Consider the following 19,159-nt stretch of genomic DNA (forward strand, 5'->3'; position numbering starts at 1 on the left):
TAATAATATTTTTACATTAAATAATAGGAACCACTATATATGTGCTTAATGTGAACGTTCACTTTTAATACAACTATGGCAATTCATTATTTAATAACACAGAGATGTCACTGTACAGGGATTATACATAGTGATACAGGGATAATAAACACAGTGAGGTCACAATACAGGGATAATACATACAGTGAGGTCTCAGTACAGGGATAATACACACAGTGGGGGAAATATGTCATTAGTATTTTTGTCTATGATTGTCTTTGTTTTGTCCAAATTCATTAATGTGTTCTGCTTATTCATTTCTTTTAGACTGCATGCATGTTTTGGCAAAATGACAGTATTCCCAGGGCGTAGAAATAGGACAAAAACCATTACAAGTATAATAAACACAGTGATGTCACAGCACAGGGATAATATGCACAGTGATGTTACAGTGTAGGGATAATACACACAGTGATGGGTAATGGCCTACCCAATGCAGTCTCCATCACAAAACAATGCTCCTATTAGATTTTATGTGTCTGCTGTCTATATGTGGTATTGCAGCTGCTTAAAGGGATTTTCCCACAAACAGAAGTTAGGCCCTAACTTGCTGATCAGTGGGGGTCTCGGTGATGATACCCCCACAGATCACAAAAACAAGGTGTCCGATGGGGTCCACGTACCTCCGTCGGACCCCTCGTCGCTCTGTCACACTAATTGAGCAGACTCATGACTGTTCTGCTCCATTAATCTCTGTGGAGCTGACAGAAATTGAATGTCATGCGCAGCCGTCTGCTCCATTAGTCAGACGAAGCGACGAGGGGTCAGACGAAATACGTGAACCCCATTGGACCCCTCATTTTCGTGACTTTGGCTGTGGCCTTTGAATTGTTATCTTAACCTGTTGCCTTTGCTGTATCCTGTAATAAAGGAACCTTTAATGAATCCATTGTCTCAGCATGATCCCTGGCAGACACATACCATCACTGGTATCCCCTCTACCATCTACCCAGGAATCCTCACATACATATAGAGTGCCAAAGACATAAAAAAGAGCAGGCACTACTGTGGAAGTATATTAGTGAAGCGTCCACGCATCCCTATATATCACAATATTCAAGACAAGGAAGGAAAGATGGGATGCGAACACAGGACTAAACAAAGTAATAATATTTATTAATTCATATATACAAACAAATAACCACAAGACAACAAAAAAGGAATATAAAAACACTTAAAAATACACCCAAAAGGGTATATGTAGCTGCCAAAGGGCATGTAAGCCATATAGAGTGCCCAACGGAGTGCTGTCCAATCATCCATGGCAGCTCCCTCTTTATCTTGCAAACCCCCTGTCGGACACCTGCCACGCGTGGACGAGGCTTGCTCCGCCTGTAGCAAGCGGCCGTGACCCAGTTGAGTGCTAGGCCGCGCTCAAGCCAGCCACTCAGGGGAACCAGTACCAGGGGAATCCAGCTGCCCCCAAGCCTAAAAGTCAGGCCTTCTTGGGGGAATGTTGCACATGTCATAGCACAAGGATAATATGCACAGTGATGTCACAGTGTAGTAGTGATGGGTTGTTCGCAAATGATCCAGCACTTTTGTGTAAACTCCTTGTCGTTAGCTGATGGCTCACTTAACTCGGCCCCTAATCGGGTAAACATGGCCCCATTAACCTAATAACTATCAGTTAGAAAATGGTGTGGAGAGGGGTGACTGGCTGACTTAGGCTCCCTATTATACATTTTAAGGATCCAACTAACTAAGAAGAGTTGGACTTCCGATCACTACAATGTAGGGTTAATGCACATAGTAATGTCACAGAATAGGGATAGTAAAGATATCAATGATAGAAAAGCACAAAAAATGTAATGTCATTTAAAAGAGGATTATCACATTCTCATGATATTATACTTTAGTCTACTAGGACCTAGCATCATGCATAATCAAATATTTGCTGATTTTTTTCTGCATACATAACTAAATGGGTTTTACAGGCTCAAATATTTGATAGTTGACCATATCAGTTGAACCAGTCTAAAATATCAGACTGATATGGGTTCAACACCATTCTACCCCATCAGGGGCAGGGTCTGTCGGGTGAGACTGAATCTTTAAGAGGCCTGTATAATTGGCAAGTTGTATGCCAAATCATATGTGAGACAAAGTGTAAATGAGATTTACTTGGTTGTCATGTAAGTCGATGCTGGAGATCAAGAGACACTTGAGCAGATTTGAAACAGTTGTTTGCATTTTATTGATACAGTTTCTTGTAAATTTTTGTCTTATGTTGCTATAATGCAGCAATTAGGGCCCCTAAGAAGAAGCTGAGGCTCACTGGGTGAAGCAGTGTCGGGACAGTGTTTTGTAATGCAGAGCAGTTTTACAGGGGTAGTTTGTATGAGCGATAGAACAGCGAGGTGGTATCTTGATACATTCCACATTAGTGGAACTGACCTGTTAATATTTCAACTGTAATCCTAAATGAGATCCACTCTGCAATTGACCATTGTTAGTGATATCCGCTCTGTCAGATAATGGGGCAGATTTACTTACCCGGTCCATTCGCGATCCAGCGGCACGTTCTCTGCGAAGGATTCGGGTCCGGCCGGGATTCACTAAGGCAGTTCCCCCGATGTCCACTAGGTTTTCGCTGCTGCGCTGAAGTTCGCCGGATTGCACTGAAGTTCACCGTCCTCCGCTGGGTGCAGGTAAGCGCATGTCAAGCGACACTTTTTTTTAAAAAAAAATGCGGCAGTTTTTCCAAATCCGCCGTTTTTATTGGCTTCTGATAACCGCTAACCAGTGGGGGTTTTCTTGGTGTTCACCAACCTGATATGGAGGGCCTACTCTAAGTACAGGTTAACAATATTTATTACCAGTAAAACACCTTTAATCTGAATGGACATACTATTTAGAAATCCATTTAAAAATGAGGAGGGTATCACAAAGAATGCAAGTGACATGTGTGTGGCTGCAGAGGTCAAAAAGACAATGGTAACCAGAAGGCCATGTGGTGGGTCAGGCATTGATCTGTAGCTCCAGAATCTGTTGAGCTAAAATTTAGGAGACTTAAATCCCGAGCCTTTCAGACAAGCTGGTTCTGTAAAATCAACATTCTCAGCCTAAAGTGATATTAAAGAAATGCATGTTGCTCAATTTACACTGGAAGGAAACGATCCAGATATCATCACAAGATATGAGTTTACATTCCCTAGAGGTTTGGCTTCTTTTATCTTAGTGAATCGTATGAATAGAACAAAGCTGCTTTATATATAATAAAGGACATGGGGGGCACTTTCATATTCCCTTTTTCTTTAGAAGGTGGGTTTACAGCTCATTTTGCCAATTTCCTGGGGAGAGTAACGTCTGCTTCATCTTAGATAATTTAAAATCTGTCTTGTATAAAGCTTTAAAAACCTCTGTAAAGCATATAGGAAAATAATATTTTAGTTATCATTTAGTTATGATGACAGGTAAAGGCCCTGGTAGGTGGCAGACTCAAGATCAGTTGTGTTCAACATATGGCTCTCCTGTTGCTGCAAAACTTCATTTCCCAGCATGCCCTGACAGCCTAAAGAGGTATTGCCACCAAGTAATAAATCCTTAATGCTCTTAGTTTGCTCTTAGTTGTCACTTTTAATCCTACCAACCACCCATCCATCTGAAATGACTGAACAGGAAGCAATAGAGTACATTTATAGGGAAGCTGTTGGCAGAAACAGCTAAGAACCACTCTTAGTTAGTTGTCAAACAGATTAAAATCTTCCAGACCCAGTGGCATGGGATCATCCAAAAAATCTTATTATTTTAAAGTCCTAGAGGCTGAGAGTTTAGCACTGAAATCAAGTTTTACTTACATCATAACACCCCCTTCACTATAATTGATGGTCATTGCTTCCAGAGACATCACTAACCACCTCTCCTGAAGTCTGGTGAATTATGTGGTGCGCGAGAGCTTAACTTCAGTGCTAAACTTTCTGCCTCCTTGACTAAATACAACTAAATTTACACCTCACTTCAAAGTTGATTTTGTGGATGATACCATAACACCAGGAAAGAAACATGATCTGGAAGGTGTTAATCTGCCTGACAACAAACTGCTGACAGGTTCCCTTTAAATTATTTATATAAGGTCTCCATATTACAAGAATAGAATTTTAATGTATGCAACTTATATTAAGGAAAACGTGGTGATGTTTTTCAAGAAGATCAAACACCCAACCAAGGATTAGTGCAAAGCACAGTTTATACATTCCCCCTTCCACAGGGTGTCATCAATGTTAATGAGGTGAAGAAACCTGTAGTTCTGTTTAAACTGTCTTTAAGACTGTCCTACTTCTAGAATATACAGCCAAATCGGTGTGGGTTATTCAAGGTCTGCAGAAAGCTGAGGGATATATGTACTGTGCCATCTGCACATTGGTGAACCTTAAAGGGGTTTTCCCACGAATTGAAAAATTTTCTCTATCTCCGCCAGCTCCATAGAGATGAATGGAGCAGAACATGCACAGTCATGCGCTGCTGTCTGCTCCATTACTCTCATGAAGCAACAAGGGGTCTGACAGAGATATGTGGGACCCCATCGGAACCCCTTGTGATCAGTGGGGTCTCAGTGATCACTGAGACCCCCCATCCTGTGGATCGGGCCTAGCTTCAATTCGTGGGAAAACCCCTTTAACTCTCTCCTACCTGAGACAAGCTCTAGAACTGCGCCCCAGTCCACCCCATTCAGTAGTTATATAACACATTATTTGTTTAGCAAGTGGGTTCTCCATGCAGTGTGTCACACCCATGCTGACATCAGTTGTGAAGAGACACTATTTTTAAATGTCAGGCTTTGTAGCAGATGACTGCCCCCCCCCCCCCACCTCGATGCAGGCGGGGCTTCCTGAGGCAAGAGGCTCAATCTGCCTCATGACTAGTGCACCTCTGCATCTTCAAAATATCCAATCAAGTGAATCCACCTATTTGTATTGGTATTTTATTATTTCTAATTCATCCCACATTGACTTCTTTTTAGATTATTTCAAGCATTTAAAGTGCTCTCTGGTGCAGAAATCTTTGCAGAGTTAAGCTGGCCATTTAATAAGTACTAGATAAATATACATATTTCTGTATTAACAATTATATGGCATTATATTCCCCACGTGTCCTTATAAGCTTGTTGAAATTAATCTGATTTAAAGTGATCCCTCCGCATTCCTTAATCAAAGGGGCAAAGAGAAGGGCACTGCCAGATGAATATCTCATTATTAAGTCTTTATCTTATCATTTACAAAGACATTGAAACCACAAGATATGTAAAGAATTGCACTACAATCAATATGCCTTAAAGGGTCACTAAAAGTTACCAGTTTAGAAGTACGGAAGGTTATCTATGATATATGGATGTTAATTTTCCTGGAATGGCTGATAATATCAAACAATTAAATGAATACAGGGTGAAAGCAAAGAAGATAAATAGGGTCCCCTGATTTCCATTCATGCAAATCTTTTGGTCTAAAGATTTCTATCCAAATCTGTTAAAAAGCTGCCAAGCTCAACGATTCAGCCTACCATTGAATGTCTATGGGTCCTTCTGACTCTTTTCCAACTCTGTTCACTGTGAAAGTGGCATAGCTGTGTTTTTTCCATTAATTGAACATGTACATTGGCCAAGATGATTGTTCAAGTGTATTAGGGATTGCGGAAAGCTAGCAACCTCATATCTATGGGTGCTTTATATGTCACCAAAATGTAACTTTTACCTTTATATAAAGTTGTGATAAAAATACTCTTTAAATTCTTTGGTTTTACAAATAGGGTATAGTAAAAGAAAAACAGATCCATATAAGGTCTTAAAATTAGGGAAAAACAACCTCAGATTACAACTTAATATTTCTTCAGCAAAAATTAAGCCAAACTGGAGATATCATGAGTAAAAAAAAATAAGAACTGACCTCTGGCAGGATCTGCTTTTTTTTGCTTTATATGCCCTTATTTTTATGGAAAAAAGGTATTAAAATTCATGCAAATGAGCCAGAGGGGCTCCAGGTTCAATAAATGCCAATGGAGCATGGAACCCCTCAAGCTCATCTGCATAATTTTTAAAACCTTTTTTTTCGTAAAAACATGGGCTTAAGAAGCTAAAAGAGCATATCCTGACAGAGGGGGCACCAGAATGTCAGGGTGCTTGGTTAACAATCCTTCATCCTTGTGGTAGATGTCCTTTAAGTTAAATTACATCACAGCAGAAAGTTTTTGCCTTACATTGGATTTATGCATTATGTATGCATTATGTTTCTACCTTACCGGACAGTTATAAACTGTATCTAGGAAAAAGGTGTGTCTTATTAAATGGGTTGGCTTAAAATGTATCAGATTCATCATAAGCACAAAATTTGTTCTCTATAAGCTAACAAAGATGTAACATAATAAATCTAAAAATGTCTTACATATAAAGCAAGACCTTGTGAATCTGTACACAAACATTTTGTCGACATTTTATCCTTTTTAGAGATATTCAAGATTTTAGTTTCCGGTTACTAATCTTAGGCGCTTTTTTTCATAGGTATTAAGTAAAACTTTATAAGAAAATAATATTACCAACCTGTTCATGTGCCTCTCTCCTCCAAGGCACAGTACCTTTCAGAATGAAGTCCACAATTTTAGAGTTTTTGAATGTATCCCCTACAAACTCCACCACTTTATCCATGGTGTTAACCACTTTTTGTAGACCATCAAGTTTTTCTTGTTGGATGATAGAGTCCATATGCAGCAGTTTAAGTAAATGGATTAACTCGTTAAAGCCACCTTGCTGTTTGTCCTGCTCGTTATCATACTTGGCGTCACATGGCCCTTCTACCCTCCTTAGATAAAATCCTTGAGAAGTTGATAATCTGTCCATTCCTCTTTCTAGCACATCCATGGCATGATAAACCATCTCCATTTTCCCCATGATATCTTCCTGAAAGTTTAAGAGTTTATCCATCTTCTCATTGAGAAGGCTCATTTTCTGGTCCATGGTATTGTTTTCTCCAGGAGACTTCACCCGGGATTTTCCAGGCCCTGTAGAATTGTCGAATTTGCTCTCATACATTTTAGCCAAGCAAGATGTTAATGAATCCTGCTTGCTCATTTTCTGTTATGACCAGGGCAAACAATCTTAATCTGACCCTGCTAATCCTTCTCCTAATTTTGCAACTACAAGGAGGATTAAGGTTTATACAGTCGTAACTGTAGACGGACGAATGGGCGTGTAATTCCTTTTGTGCAAACAGATTTAACTGGTGCTATCTGCCTTCTCATTGTGAGGCCTCTAAACAACTGTCTAAACTTGGCCAGTGAACTTTTTTCGTGGGCCCTTTGACGTCACAGAGACATTTTAAATTCTTTCCTAAGAGGGTGGTGATGGATAAGCATGTAAAGAATTGTCAGAGTTGCTGACTGATAATAAAAGAGTGAGGTATAGGGCCACCATTATTCAATGTGATAAAAATCTTAATGTAACAGGATATTATGACATAGAACCTTGTACGAGGGCCAGAATTTAACATGAATTTGTATTTTTATTATAAACATCCATTATACAAGGTACACAACACATTTGAAGAATGACAAAGCTGAAAGATTGTACTGTGACTTGTATCTATAAATAGACAACAATGACAAAGATCACAGCTCACATATAGCCAGCTCTCTGGAAATAGAATCTTAACAAGAGGCCAATTCTGTTTTCTACTGATACAGGAAAGTAATGAAATTGTTCCTGTTTTAATCACATTCAGTCATCAAGATTTAGGGTCCATATACAAAACCATTGAAAAAATAGGGACTTCTTTCAGGTGTTTCAATTGGTGGTAAAAAAAACTAAACAAGATGAGTTTCGACTAAGGGCATTCTGGGATAGCTTGCTTTTAATGTCAAACTTTCCATCTCCATGCATGTATGTAGCCAATTTACATCTCAGTTCAAAACTGACTATCTGGATGATGTCACTACACTGGGCCATGAAAGAAACATATTCTGGAAAGGTATTAAGCTGCTTTCAGCATGACTGCAGTGGTTCATTAGGTAAATTTCCTGGAACGGCACAAATCCTCTGAATATTAGTTCATAAAATTATGCAAAGAGCTGGAGGCGTCGAAACAGCCAGTGACGCCCTGATCGATGGGCAGGCCCAGGCTGCCATGCACAGAGTGGCGAAGCCAAGGAGTGCTCAGCTGACGTAGGCCAGAGCATCTCTTGTATGAACTCATTTTCAAAATATTTGAGCATTTCCAGGATATAATAAAAATGGTTCTATGCCCTAAAATTCATTATTAGCAAGTGACTTAAGGCAGTCCACCATCAGTAAATATGATGGTCTGTTAACTCTATAGACATCATATCATTATTCAGCCCACAACTACCATACACCCAATGGTAGATATGAATGCATACAGACTGGAAAAATTAAAGTGGTTTTCCAGCCCTTCGTTGGGGAATCTGTATTTTCATGTGAGGAGGAAAAGGACGAGCAATCATAGAGTCATAGAGTAGTCATAAAGTACTAAAACGTAATCTTCAGTGTGAATCTTTAGGGGTAGTGGACCCACTTGACCACCACAGACGATGATGTAAGCCGACACCTCGGAACGGAGTCTAAGTGGCACCTGGTTTTCACCAGAACCCGTCGCAAAGCAGGTTGGACTTGCTGCAGTGTGGGACCACCAGGTTGCTCCAAAGGTGGATCTTTGTGGCCAAGGCAAGGTCGTGGACGCGCAGGAGGTCAGAACAGGCATAACGGGATCAGAGTCATGGCCGTAGCAGAAGGTCCGTGCTGGCAGAAAAGGAGCAAAGTCAGAAATGGAGAAATCACCATAAACGCAAGGGACATCAGGAACAAGCTTTCTCTAGGGCACAAGGCATGAAGATCCGGCAGGAGAGACAGAATTGGGGCATGAAATTTAACTGGGATGGCGGTCAGCCAGCACCAATCATTGGTGCGCTGGCCCTTTAAATCCTAAATTGCAGGGCGCGTGTGCCCTTGGAGGTGGGGACGCACGCACTGGAGCGAGGAGACTGGTGCAAGGAGACTGCGGCGAGGTAAGTGATGCTGCCGAGCCCCAGGGGCATAGGTAAGCACACCGTTGCGCCTGTGACCAAGAACATGGGTCGCAAGGGCACCCTTTACAAAAAGCAGACTCTATAAAGGTGAGGAATGGGAGTCTGACATGAAGTAAAGAGACACATACAGCTCGATTGGTATTTACCATAGAAGACCATAATTGGCACAATTGAGTTGAATCACTGTGATCACATGTTACAGACACAAAAGAGTCTGAAGACACCATGGTAAGATAATGCTGCCTGCCACATCACCCAGTATGCCTGGTTTTGCAGTAATAGGTCAGTAATGATTTGGGGAGGCATTTCCTTCATAAGGAGTGCAATTCAATGTCTGATGTGGCCCGAGTGAATTGGCAATCAGTGGATGGCAAAGGCATTGATGACATTGACTACCCCACACGTCTTCTTTTCGAATTGAGAAACTCTGGGACATTATAAAACAGGTCTGGCAGGATATGCCTAGGACACAGTGACTGTATGACTTTGTGCATACAAGCTTGTGGGACACAGGCTTCCCAGTTTCTTACTGTCGGCATTCTGTCTTCCCTTGTGGTTGTATGTGATTCCTTCCGTGTATCTTAATGCATTTTTTACTTTCCATCCCCAACCAATTTCCCGAAAACGTCGGAAAAACGGGGACCGCGAACCCTTAGTACATAAGCCCCATTGTCTATGAATTGGGAGCTTCATCAACCAGAACCAGGCAGCTTAGGCCTAAACAGAGGGGTCAGGTAATTTTATTTTACTTTTTCTAATACTATGCTGTCTTAATGCAGCTTTGGGTTTGACTTGGGCAACTCCAGTAAGACAAAGATTACCAAAAAACACAGTTTACTGTTGCCACATTTATCGAGCAGGATAGAAGAAGCTGCATCACATACTGTTAAGGAATTTAATGTGAAATTACCTGACCTCACTATCAGCAATGTAACACAGCTATGTGTTGAAAGGTTTATCTTCTGCCAAGTAAACATGATGCCAAACCCCTCTGTCGAGCCACTCTGTTTTCCAGAACTGTTAAACATCTTCATACATGCAGGTTTGAGACAATAAACTAGTAGCCCTCTTGCATACAAAAGCTGTTGTTTTTGCTGCTAGCTTATGTCCCTCATACACAGAGCTCAGGTTTTCTCAGCCCTGTCTATGAGCCTAGTGACTCTGAACAGGTCCTATTCCGGGTGAAACAATTATGTGCAAGGGGTTGGAACAAACCACTTACATAATTTGCCAGTCTTCCGTTTTTTCTTTTTGCAGATCCCCAAAAAAAATTAAAATTACTAAAGATAATTTGACTACAAAAATGGGACAAGAGAGCCATGGTTTGCAGTCAGAGGGAAAATGTTTGTGTGTATGTGGCCTTAAATTTACACGTCATATTCATTGTAGATAATATATTTTTTTCTTTTATAGGTTAAACTATAAAAAGATGAGAAGACATGACATGTGATGAGCAAACCTGAACTGATTTTGGCATGTTTGGCACCCATGGATCTGGAGATTGGCGGGACTAGATATGTGACTCTGCTGTATAAGAGATGGGTCACATGTCAAGATGCCATTACAAATAGGAAATAGAGCTAGGTTGAGGTTGCTGCCCGTCATATGGTCAGGCAGGATTGGCAGGCACTTCTCAGGAGGCTGCTGTTGTTAGGGACAGGTGGAATAATACCCCTTTTTAGGACACTCTGAAGTATTCATAGGCTGCTATAGTGCAGGGATATTCTTACTGATTATAGATGATTTATACAGCAATACCTGGAAAGACCAGATCAGTATATTAGCATTTACTACATCATCCAGCAAGATCTTGTCTCTGTAGTTGTCAGCTCCAGAAAAATCAGACATCATCTTCAATCATACCTAGGTTGTAAAGGTTCTTCTATCAGTAAATATCACCCAGTAATAATTAGATTGTAAGATTTATTTTGTCAGCGAATAGCGCTCACTAATAGGTAGATAGTAAAGGTGCTCTTGTCAGTGAATAGTGCGCAATAATGTTGAGATCATAAAGGTGCTGTCAGTGAATATTGCGCTCTAATATGTAGATCAAAATGTAGCAGTCATCATTGAATAGCATTTTGTAATACATTGATTGTAAAGTTGCTCTTGTCAGTAAATAGCGTCCAGAAATACCTTAATCATAAAGGTGCTCCTTTCAGTGAATAGCGTGCAGTAATACCTAGATCAAATGTTTGCATGCCATTTTCTGTGCTGGAATTTTATTCACCAGTGACCAATAATATTTATGAAGTTCTGCAGTATGATTATGTATCATTAAAAATATATAATACACCTGACCTGTCCCAATAATATAAATGATATATATGATAATTGTATCCAGATCGAATTCTTATTATTCACCTGAATAATCCAAAGAGGTTTCTGCATCCAAGAAATTTGTATATAGATGAGGTCCTACAAGTGGTGCCCTTTGAATAAGTCAGCAACAATGCGGCGATGCCCTGGCTGGTGGGCGCCGCCATCTTGCCGTGTATCGTCGCTCCCCATGATGTCATCTTACGAAGACTCGAGGCTGTCTTTTTTTTAACCCATTCATTACAATGTGCTAATTGCACATTGTAATGAATGAGGAGGAAAATTCCCATATACAGGCGGTCCCCTACTTAAGAACACTCGACTTACATACGACCCCTGGTAACAAACGGACCTCTGGATATTGGTAATTTATTGTACTTTAGTTCTAGACTACAATGCTCAGCTGTAACAGTTATAAAATTTGTCTGTAATGAAGCTTTAGTGTTAATATTGATTTTTATGACAACCCAACATTTTTCAAATCCAATTGTCACAGACACCAAAAAAGTTCTGTCTGGGATTACAATGATAAAATATACAGTTCTGACTTACATACAAATTCAACTTAAGAACAAACCTACAGACCCTATCTTGTGTGTAACCCGTGGACTGCCTGTACTGCCATACTGTAGTATTGCAGTATATGATAGGATCGATCAGACAACCTAGGGTTAAAGTACCCTAGGGAGTCTGAAAAATAGTATGAGTAAAAATTAAAAAAAGTTAAAAAAAAATTATAATTAAAAACCAAAGTATGAAAAAGTTATTGGCACCAGAATACAGGAGGTTTTAATTTTTGTAAATGTATGAAAACATTATAAAACCTATACAAATTTGGTATCCCCGTAATGATACCAAGCCAAAGAATAAAGGAGACATGCCATTTTTGGTGCACAGTTAAAGCTCTAAAATCCAAGTCCACAAGAAAACGTTGCAAATGTGTTTTTTCACCATTTTCACTGCATTTGGAATTTTTTCCCCGCTTCCCTGTAAGAGACGCCACCTTACAGGCACTGCTGCCAGGCAGCCCTGGGGTCCTTATCAGACCTTGAGGCTGCCAGAGAAACGATTGGCACCACCAGTGCCCCCCGGGGTTAGCTACAGCCAGCACCTTGTGTGTCCCGATGCCGGTACGGCTCAGATCTTGAGCTGAACCGGCATCACCTCTGCATCCAATATACTGGACACTGAGCTTTAAATTACTGCGTTAACAGGTTATGAAGGAAATAATTCTATTTTATGATTAAGTCTGCTTGCGGGTCTGCTCCGTGTTATTCAAAGTGCACCACTTGTAGGATCTCATCTATTTGCCAATTTCTTGGACGCAGAAACCTCTTTGGATCATTCAGGTGAATAACAGGAATTCGGACTGGATACAATAATCATCTAGGAGTTTTCATGCTCCATCACAGGTACTACATTAGCTATCATTTATATTACTAGGACAGCACTGGTGTATTATTTATTTTTAATCACCTTTACTTATTTGAAGGAATAGTGTGGGCTACCCCTTCCTCCACCAGCGAAGTCCAACCACACTCTAAATTGTCTACTCTGTTTTTTTTGCGCCATTTGAAATTGTATTGATTTACTACACAGCCAAACAATCAAGCTACATCCGCAATACTGAGTGGGAGACGCATTATAGACTAATTCCTCTATGACACAGCCAGTTTGCACTTTAAGGCTCAGTCGCTTTTTGTGAAATCTGACCCCTGTCTCTTTGTGTCATAATAACTTTTTAACACTTGAACTTTTCTGTTTTTGAGAATGTTTTCTCGTGACACATTGTAGTTTAATTAGTAATATAGTTTAATTAGTAGTATAATTTTGCTGATTGGTTGGGTTTTTGGGTGGTAAAAATTCAACATTTTAGGAAAAATTTGGAAAAAATTACAATTTTCTTACTTTCAAATTTGGCCCTTGAATAAGTGGTCATACTCCATTGATATATTATCAAATCTACACAGAACATAATCTTGAAGCACTCTTTTTGATGTAATTGACCAATGTCTTAACTTCATCTGGCCTCTCCATTCTGGCAACACACAGGCCCCTCTCTGTCATTCTAGTTCTCTCCTATACCACAAACAATGCTGCTTGTATCCACTCACCATTATCCATACCACAATGACATTAACATTGTTTTATTATTATAATTTTATAATATTTTTTAGTTTGACATTACAGTGTTTTTCTTTTTTTATGTTATTATTTTAGTACTTTCCCTATCCCATTGTGGGCGTAACTATGGTGTAACTGAATTGGGTCCCCATACCCCTTAAAAAAATACACTCACACATGATATCATTTATACACCTATAAATACAGTATATACACATCAAATACACAAACATAGTATATACAGTCATACAATATACAGATACAGGAGATTAATAATAATGATCTTTATTTATATTGTACCAAATTCCGTAGTGCTTTACAGATTATCGGGAACCATAAACAAATAAAATAAGACATTACAGAGAAATAACATTGTCATATGAAACAATAGGAAGGAGATTTATCAAAAGTGTCTGAGAGCAGAAGAGTTCTAGCTTCCCATGGCAACCAATCAAGCCCAGTTTTTATTGAAGAAACAGCTGTGGGAAAGCTGGGCCCATAACATTGGCAACCAGAACAGTTCTGCTCTCAGACACCTCTGATCAATCTCCCAGTATATAAACACAGACACATATACAGTATATACACACAGCGCATTCACATGCATACAGCAAATACACACCACATTCAAACACATACAGCATATACACACCATACCATCACATATACACACACATACAGCATATACACACAAACATGCAGTTCCATATACATATCACTTATACACAGCTCATATTTATTAACTCATACTCACTCTCAGGCAGTCTTCTTATCCTAGGATGGTCAGAGGCCACATATCTTACTTCATGCAGCCCAGTAGACAGCAGGAAGTAGAGATGAGAAATCCATACAATTCTTCAGTGTAGCAGGTTGGGTGGTCCGGCCCCCTGACACTGCAGGCCCAATAGCAGCAGCTATGGCTGCTACACCTGTCATTACACCCCTGAGCTCCATCCTCTGCTTCTTGTACTTAGTTTGCATTCTGTTGTGTGCTAGTCTTAACACAGCCTTATTTCATTCTTCACTGTTTTAAGAGATTTCCACCACACACCATTGTTTATTACTGGGCTGCATATAGTTACGCTGTGATGGATAGTTGCTTGCTTGTATTCTGACAACCGATTTGTCTCTTAATTTTGAACCACACTGTCCTCTTGCTTTTGAACAGTTTTTTGTCTCTGTGTTTTCACTTTGACGTAAGAAATGTAGACCAGTAATCACCTACTGTCTAAGGTAGGATGGGCAAATGTATAGAAAAGCCTAGCTTTAGGGTTTGAACCATTACTATTAAATTCCTTAAATTAGTTTGTCCATGAAAGAAAGTTCTCAAATTTTTATTCCCTAGTGATGTTTACACCATAAATATCATTTAACCCCTTACTTTACAATTGTTATTGATGTTTTAACTCCTATCAGTGTGGGCTCTGTAAGCAGACACTTCATGATCACTCTGTGCTATGAGATGCTGTGGGCTAATAGTGTGCTTAGATTATCAAGGCATAGGGTTTATCTATACTTTCATTTAGCTTCTGATTCACTAGATTCACTAGTGTCTGACACATAGAAAGAGAGAGCTAAGTTTGGTAGAGGCCACTTGGCGCAAAATCTGGTGGAGGACCCCACTGAATGTAGCCTAGACAGTGGCACACATTACTATTCTAAATTATCATTAATATTCTATTTTTTCTCCTACTTACATGTTAGCCTAGCTTCCGGCCAAGGTAGCAAATGGTAGTGGTGGTAGTCTAGCTGCTGGTCTATTTGGTACAGTGGCAGTAATACTGACTACTAATCCTAGTCACTACATCAGTCCCAAGCATGCTTTCCTGAGAGTTCTCTATTTTCCACTTATAGATTGGTCTGAGTCATATGTGAAGAGGTAAACGTAACACTGTTTGGCTACGACTTTGCTAGCAAGCAATGTAGCCAACCAGTGTTAGGTAATAAAGAGTCGGAGCAGCTGAATGCAGAATGCAATTGAGTACAGCTGGGCGGGCATGCTCTGCCTGAAACAGCAAGTGGGCTGACTGTCAGATATTGTTTGTGGGGGCCCCCTTATGAGTAAATTGGTGAAGTTCCTGGGGCGCGTTCCCCTGGAAGCCTCTCTATAATACAGCCCTAATTCTAAATGTAGGACTTCTCCTAATCTCCAACATGTCCCTTTCTTTCTTATACACCATCAAGGCTCCATGTTTCCACTTTACTACTCACCTTGACAGTACTTACTGAAATTTTGGCAAAATCAGAACATTTAAGCTTGCAAGAAAAAATGGTAAAAAATAATCTCATCTCTTTGTGATCCACTTCCTGGGATTGTACCGACAAAATTAGAACCAATTAGTTTCTTAATTGCTGCTTCAGGTGCTGTTAAATGGTGATTAGGAATAATAAATCACCCATCCATAAGACCATGTGTGGTTTAGTATTAATTCTCTTCAAGTGCTTCAAGTACATGCTAATCTTCTGACTTTAGAGTAGGGAAGACATATCTTCTCCTGTCACACATTGCACTGGGGTCCTCTCTGCAGACTTCCTGCTAGTAAACAGTGTGAGGAGAGTAAAGCTAGTCTTTGTCTAGAGGAGAAAGTGGTAGGCACATCTAACAGTGTATGTTGTGGCTGAGTTAGCAGAGCTAAGAATATCATGTGTTACATGCATCTCATGGATCTCATCAACTCTCATCTCAGATCTGTCTCATGTCTCTCTCTGTGTCAGATATTAGTAGAACGTTTGGAAGCTAAACAAAAGAGTATATAAGCCTGTTCCCTGATAATCTAAGTACACTGTCAGCAAACAGGATCTCACAGCACTAAAGGAATAATAATGGGGCTCATTTACTAATGGCCCGATTCGCGTTTTCCCGACGTGTTACCCGAATATTTCCGATTTGCGCCAATTTCCCTGAATTGCCCCGGGATTTTGGCGCACACGATCAGATTGTGGCGCATCGGCGCTTGCATGCACGCGACGGAAATCGGGGGGCGTGGCTGAACGAAAACCCGACAGATTCGGAAAAACCGCCGCATTTTAAAAAAAAATCTGTCGCAGAGCTTGCACTTACCTTCACTCAGCCCAAGCCGGTGAACTCCAGTGCGTTCCAATGCTTTTCAGCGCAGCAGCACCACCTGGTAGACGGCGGAGGAACTACCTGAATAAATCCCGTCCGGACCCGAATCCACCGCAGAGAACGCGCCGCTGGATCGCGAATGGACCGGGTAAGTAAATCTGCCCCAATGTGTCTGCTTAGAGAGTCCCTGCCCACACTCTGGCATTTTACACAGACCAGCCTCTAGGGAGTAAAATTGTAAGGTAAGGGGTTAAAATTTATCTTTATTGTGTAGACATTACTAGGGGATTGAAATTTGAGAAAGCTACTCTGGGTTACTCTTGTGGTGTTGCTTCAGGGAGACTGGCCATCTCCCTCAGTCAGTTGCTGCAGGCTAGCTCTTTCTATAACCCCTGTCTGAGTGAGCAAGATGGAAAACACCTCCACCTGCTGACCTGTATTCCTATTTTTATTAAAAGTTTCTTTTTGTGTGTTTACTGATAGTAAGTTGGCTGTATCAGTGGCTGGAAACCCAGAACCTTCTAGAGTGAGAACCTCATAGTTCATGACGGGGGGTTACTCCCTAGGTGTCGGTGTGGGGTTTTAGTCATGGACAGAGACAGGAGAGAGTTGAATGTAGCATAACCAAATGAGCTACAGCAAGTTCCACGATACAGACTGTTGCTGCAGTGCTGAATAAGAGTGTGTTCCAATCCCAGAGTTAAGGGGATATTCTGAGCCTTTCTGCCACCAACCTAAGGAAGGCCAAAACCCTAGCCAAATTTAATGCCAGCTCCATCTTTGTCTAACCTGCTACCAGTGACCATTCCTACAACACTGCTTACTGCTGTTTGAATTTTGGTTTGGGACAAAGGATTTCCTGGGCTTACTGCTTAACATCACGGGCATCCCCTTTAACAACAGCCTGGGTCTCTTTCAGGTTGAGAGTGCTCCAAGGGGACCCTTTCAACCATTCTTCCCAACTTCTTTATTTGTCTCTGTCAGCCCTTATGAGTGTGGGACTTTGTCATCTATCAGAAGAGAGCCACAATGATCCTTCAGCTAGACCTTATCACTGATAACTGATCTCTTGGACCGTTATTGTCCATTTCCATTAGGCCCTGGCAGGCACCTCACAATGCCAAGTGTTTAAATCAGTTTACTACTGCAAGGGAAAATTTTATATTTAAATATGGGTAAATTTGTTGTTAGCCAGTGTCCAAGGTTCCTATGGAGCCATGGCTACCAAAACCACCCACCAAGTTTAATAATACCCTGTAGAGATAATGTAGATGTAGAGAGGGCCTCCATCCCTCATAAATAGGTTCTGATAAGTTATTTCTTGACCTGAAAGCCAACAGATTGGACCCCCCTCAATACAAGGTCCATGTCTTAATCTGGTCCTGGCCGGGACACCTTGTTTATGTAAATCCATAGACTGCTCACCTGCAATGATCTGCATTTTATGTGGAGTGGCGCCCAGCCACAAATCCTAATTAGTCAGCCTTCCCTAGGTACAACCTGGCCACAGGACCCAATGGAAAAATATAATCCTACTATAAATACAAAACATCTCAGAAATGCTTCAAGTAAAGTAGATTTTGTTATTTCATTGATTGCTTGCTTTAACTACATAAACATCTGCTGAGAGTTGTAGTTCATCAAATTCTGCTAGCATTCTACAAGAAACTAATAAACAATAGCAATATGTAAAATATAGAAGAAATGAAAATGGCTCAGTCATCAGCTCACAGCCAGGAACATTATCTGAACTCCTCGGAGCTAGCAAACAAGTACAGCACTGCTACATCTGCAAATAAAATCTTACACAGTATAATGAAGTACCAGTGTAATCCATGTGGAGTTTGGTTTCAATATCATTAGATTTTCCAGCATCCCTATCTATCTAATGATGGGACTTGTATCATAGCATAGATGGTGGTGTATAAAAAGCTAAAATATTACCGCAAACTTCTTGATATAATCAGAGACGCTGAATCCTCCAGTGGCCAGCCGGATGGATCTGTGGAGAGTGGAATCCTGGTACAATGTTCCCATTTTTGACCTTTCGGTAAACAACTTAGAAGCAGTTTTCTATGAATGTTGTAAGTTAAAAAAAAATCTGAAGCTTCCAGTCTGGATCTAGTGTTTGGAATTTTGTTTTATCAGACTCCGCTCCTGGCGTCAGTGCCTTGTCATGGTCTTATCTCCTGTCAAGCAGAATATAGCTTCCTGCAGAGGAGATACTGTCACTACATGCTTTTAGCTTTATGGAAATAAAAAAAAAACAGTTAATAACCTTGTCCCATTTCCTGAATATTCTAGAACGGGAAAGCCATGGATATGACAAGATGGTGACATACAGTGTTCCAAAATAAATATCTATGGGCACATTCTTTTTATCCAAGATATGACAATATATTCTGATGCTGTGTCCAGGGACTTCATGTGACCACAAACTGTGTGTAGAGGTTTCAGGAGGACACACAAGCTTTAGTGGGCTCTCTTCCCCATACAAAGACACCAGTACTATAAGCAGTACATTATAGTGGAAAGGCTTGGTACACCTTTTGTAATAGGGCCTTCATCTTCATGTCATGC

The 19,159-nt window shown here is 40.4% G+C and overlaps 1 protein-coding gene across 2 annotated transcripts in view; it reads right to left on the reverse strand.

Annotated features, from left to right (window-relative positions):
- Positions 1-18,737, reverse strand: part of MYLK3 (myosin light chain kinase 3) — a 46,608-nt gene extending 27,871 nt beyond the window's left edge. Inside the window, exon 1 of one of the 2 annotated variants that reach the window (XM_072117211.1) lies at positions 18,524-18,737. In XM_072117211.1, the coding sequence (XP_071973312.1) occupies positions 18,524-18,616 (93 nt within the window). In that variant the 5' untranslated portion in view covers positions 18,617-18,737. Of the gene's footprint in view, positions 1-6,571; positions 7,267-18,523 lie in introns of those variants that run through there. The other variant, XM_072117210.1, reaches the window with a different exon arrangement.
- Between the last annotated feature and the right edge of the window lie 422 nt (positions 18,738-19,159).

This window comes from Engystomops pustulosus, chromosome 7, assembly GCF_040894005.1.
Source record: "Engystomops pustulosus chromosome 7, aEngPut4.maternal, whole genome shotgun sequence".
Classification (NCBI taxonomy): Eukaryota; Metazoa; Chordata; class Amphibia; order Anura; family Leptodactylidae; genus Engystomops; species Engystomops pustulosus.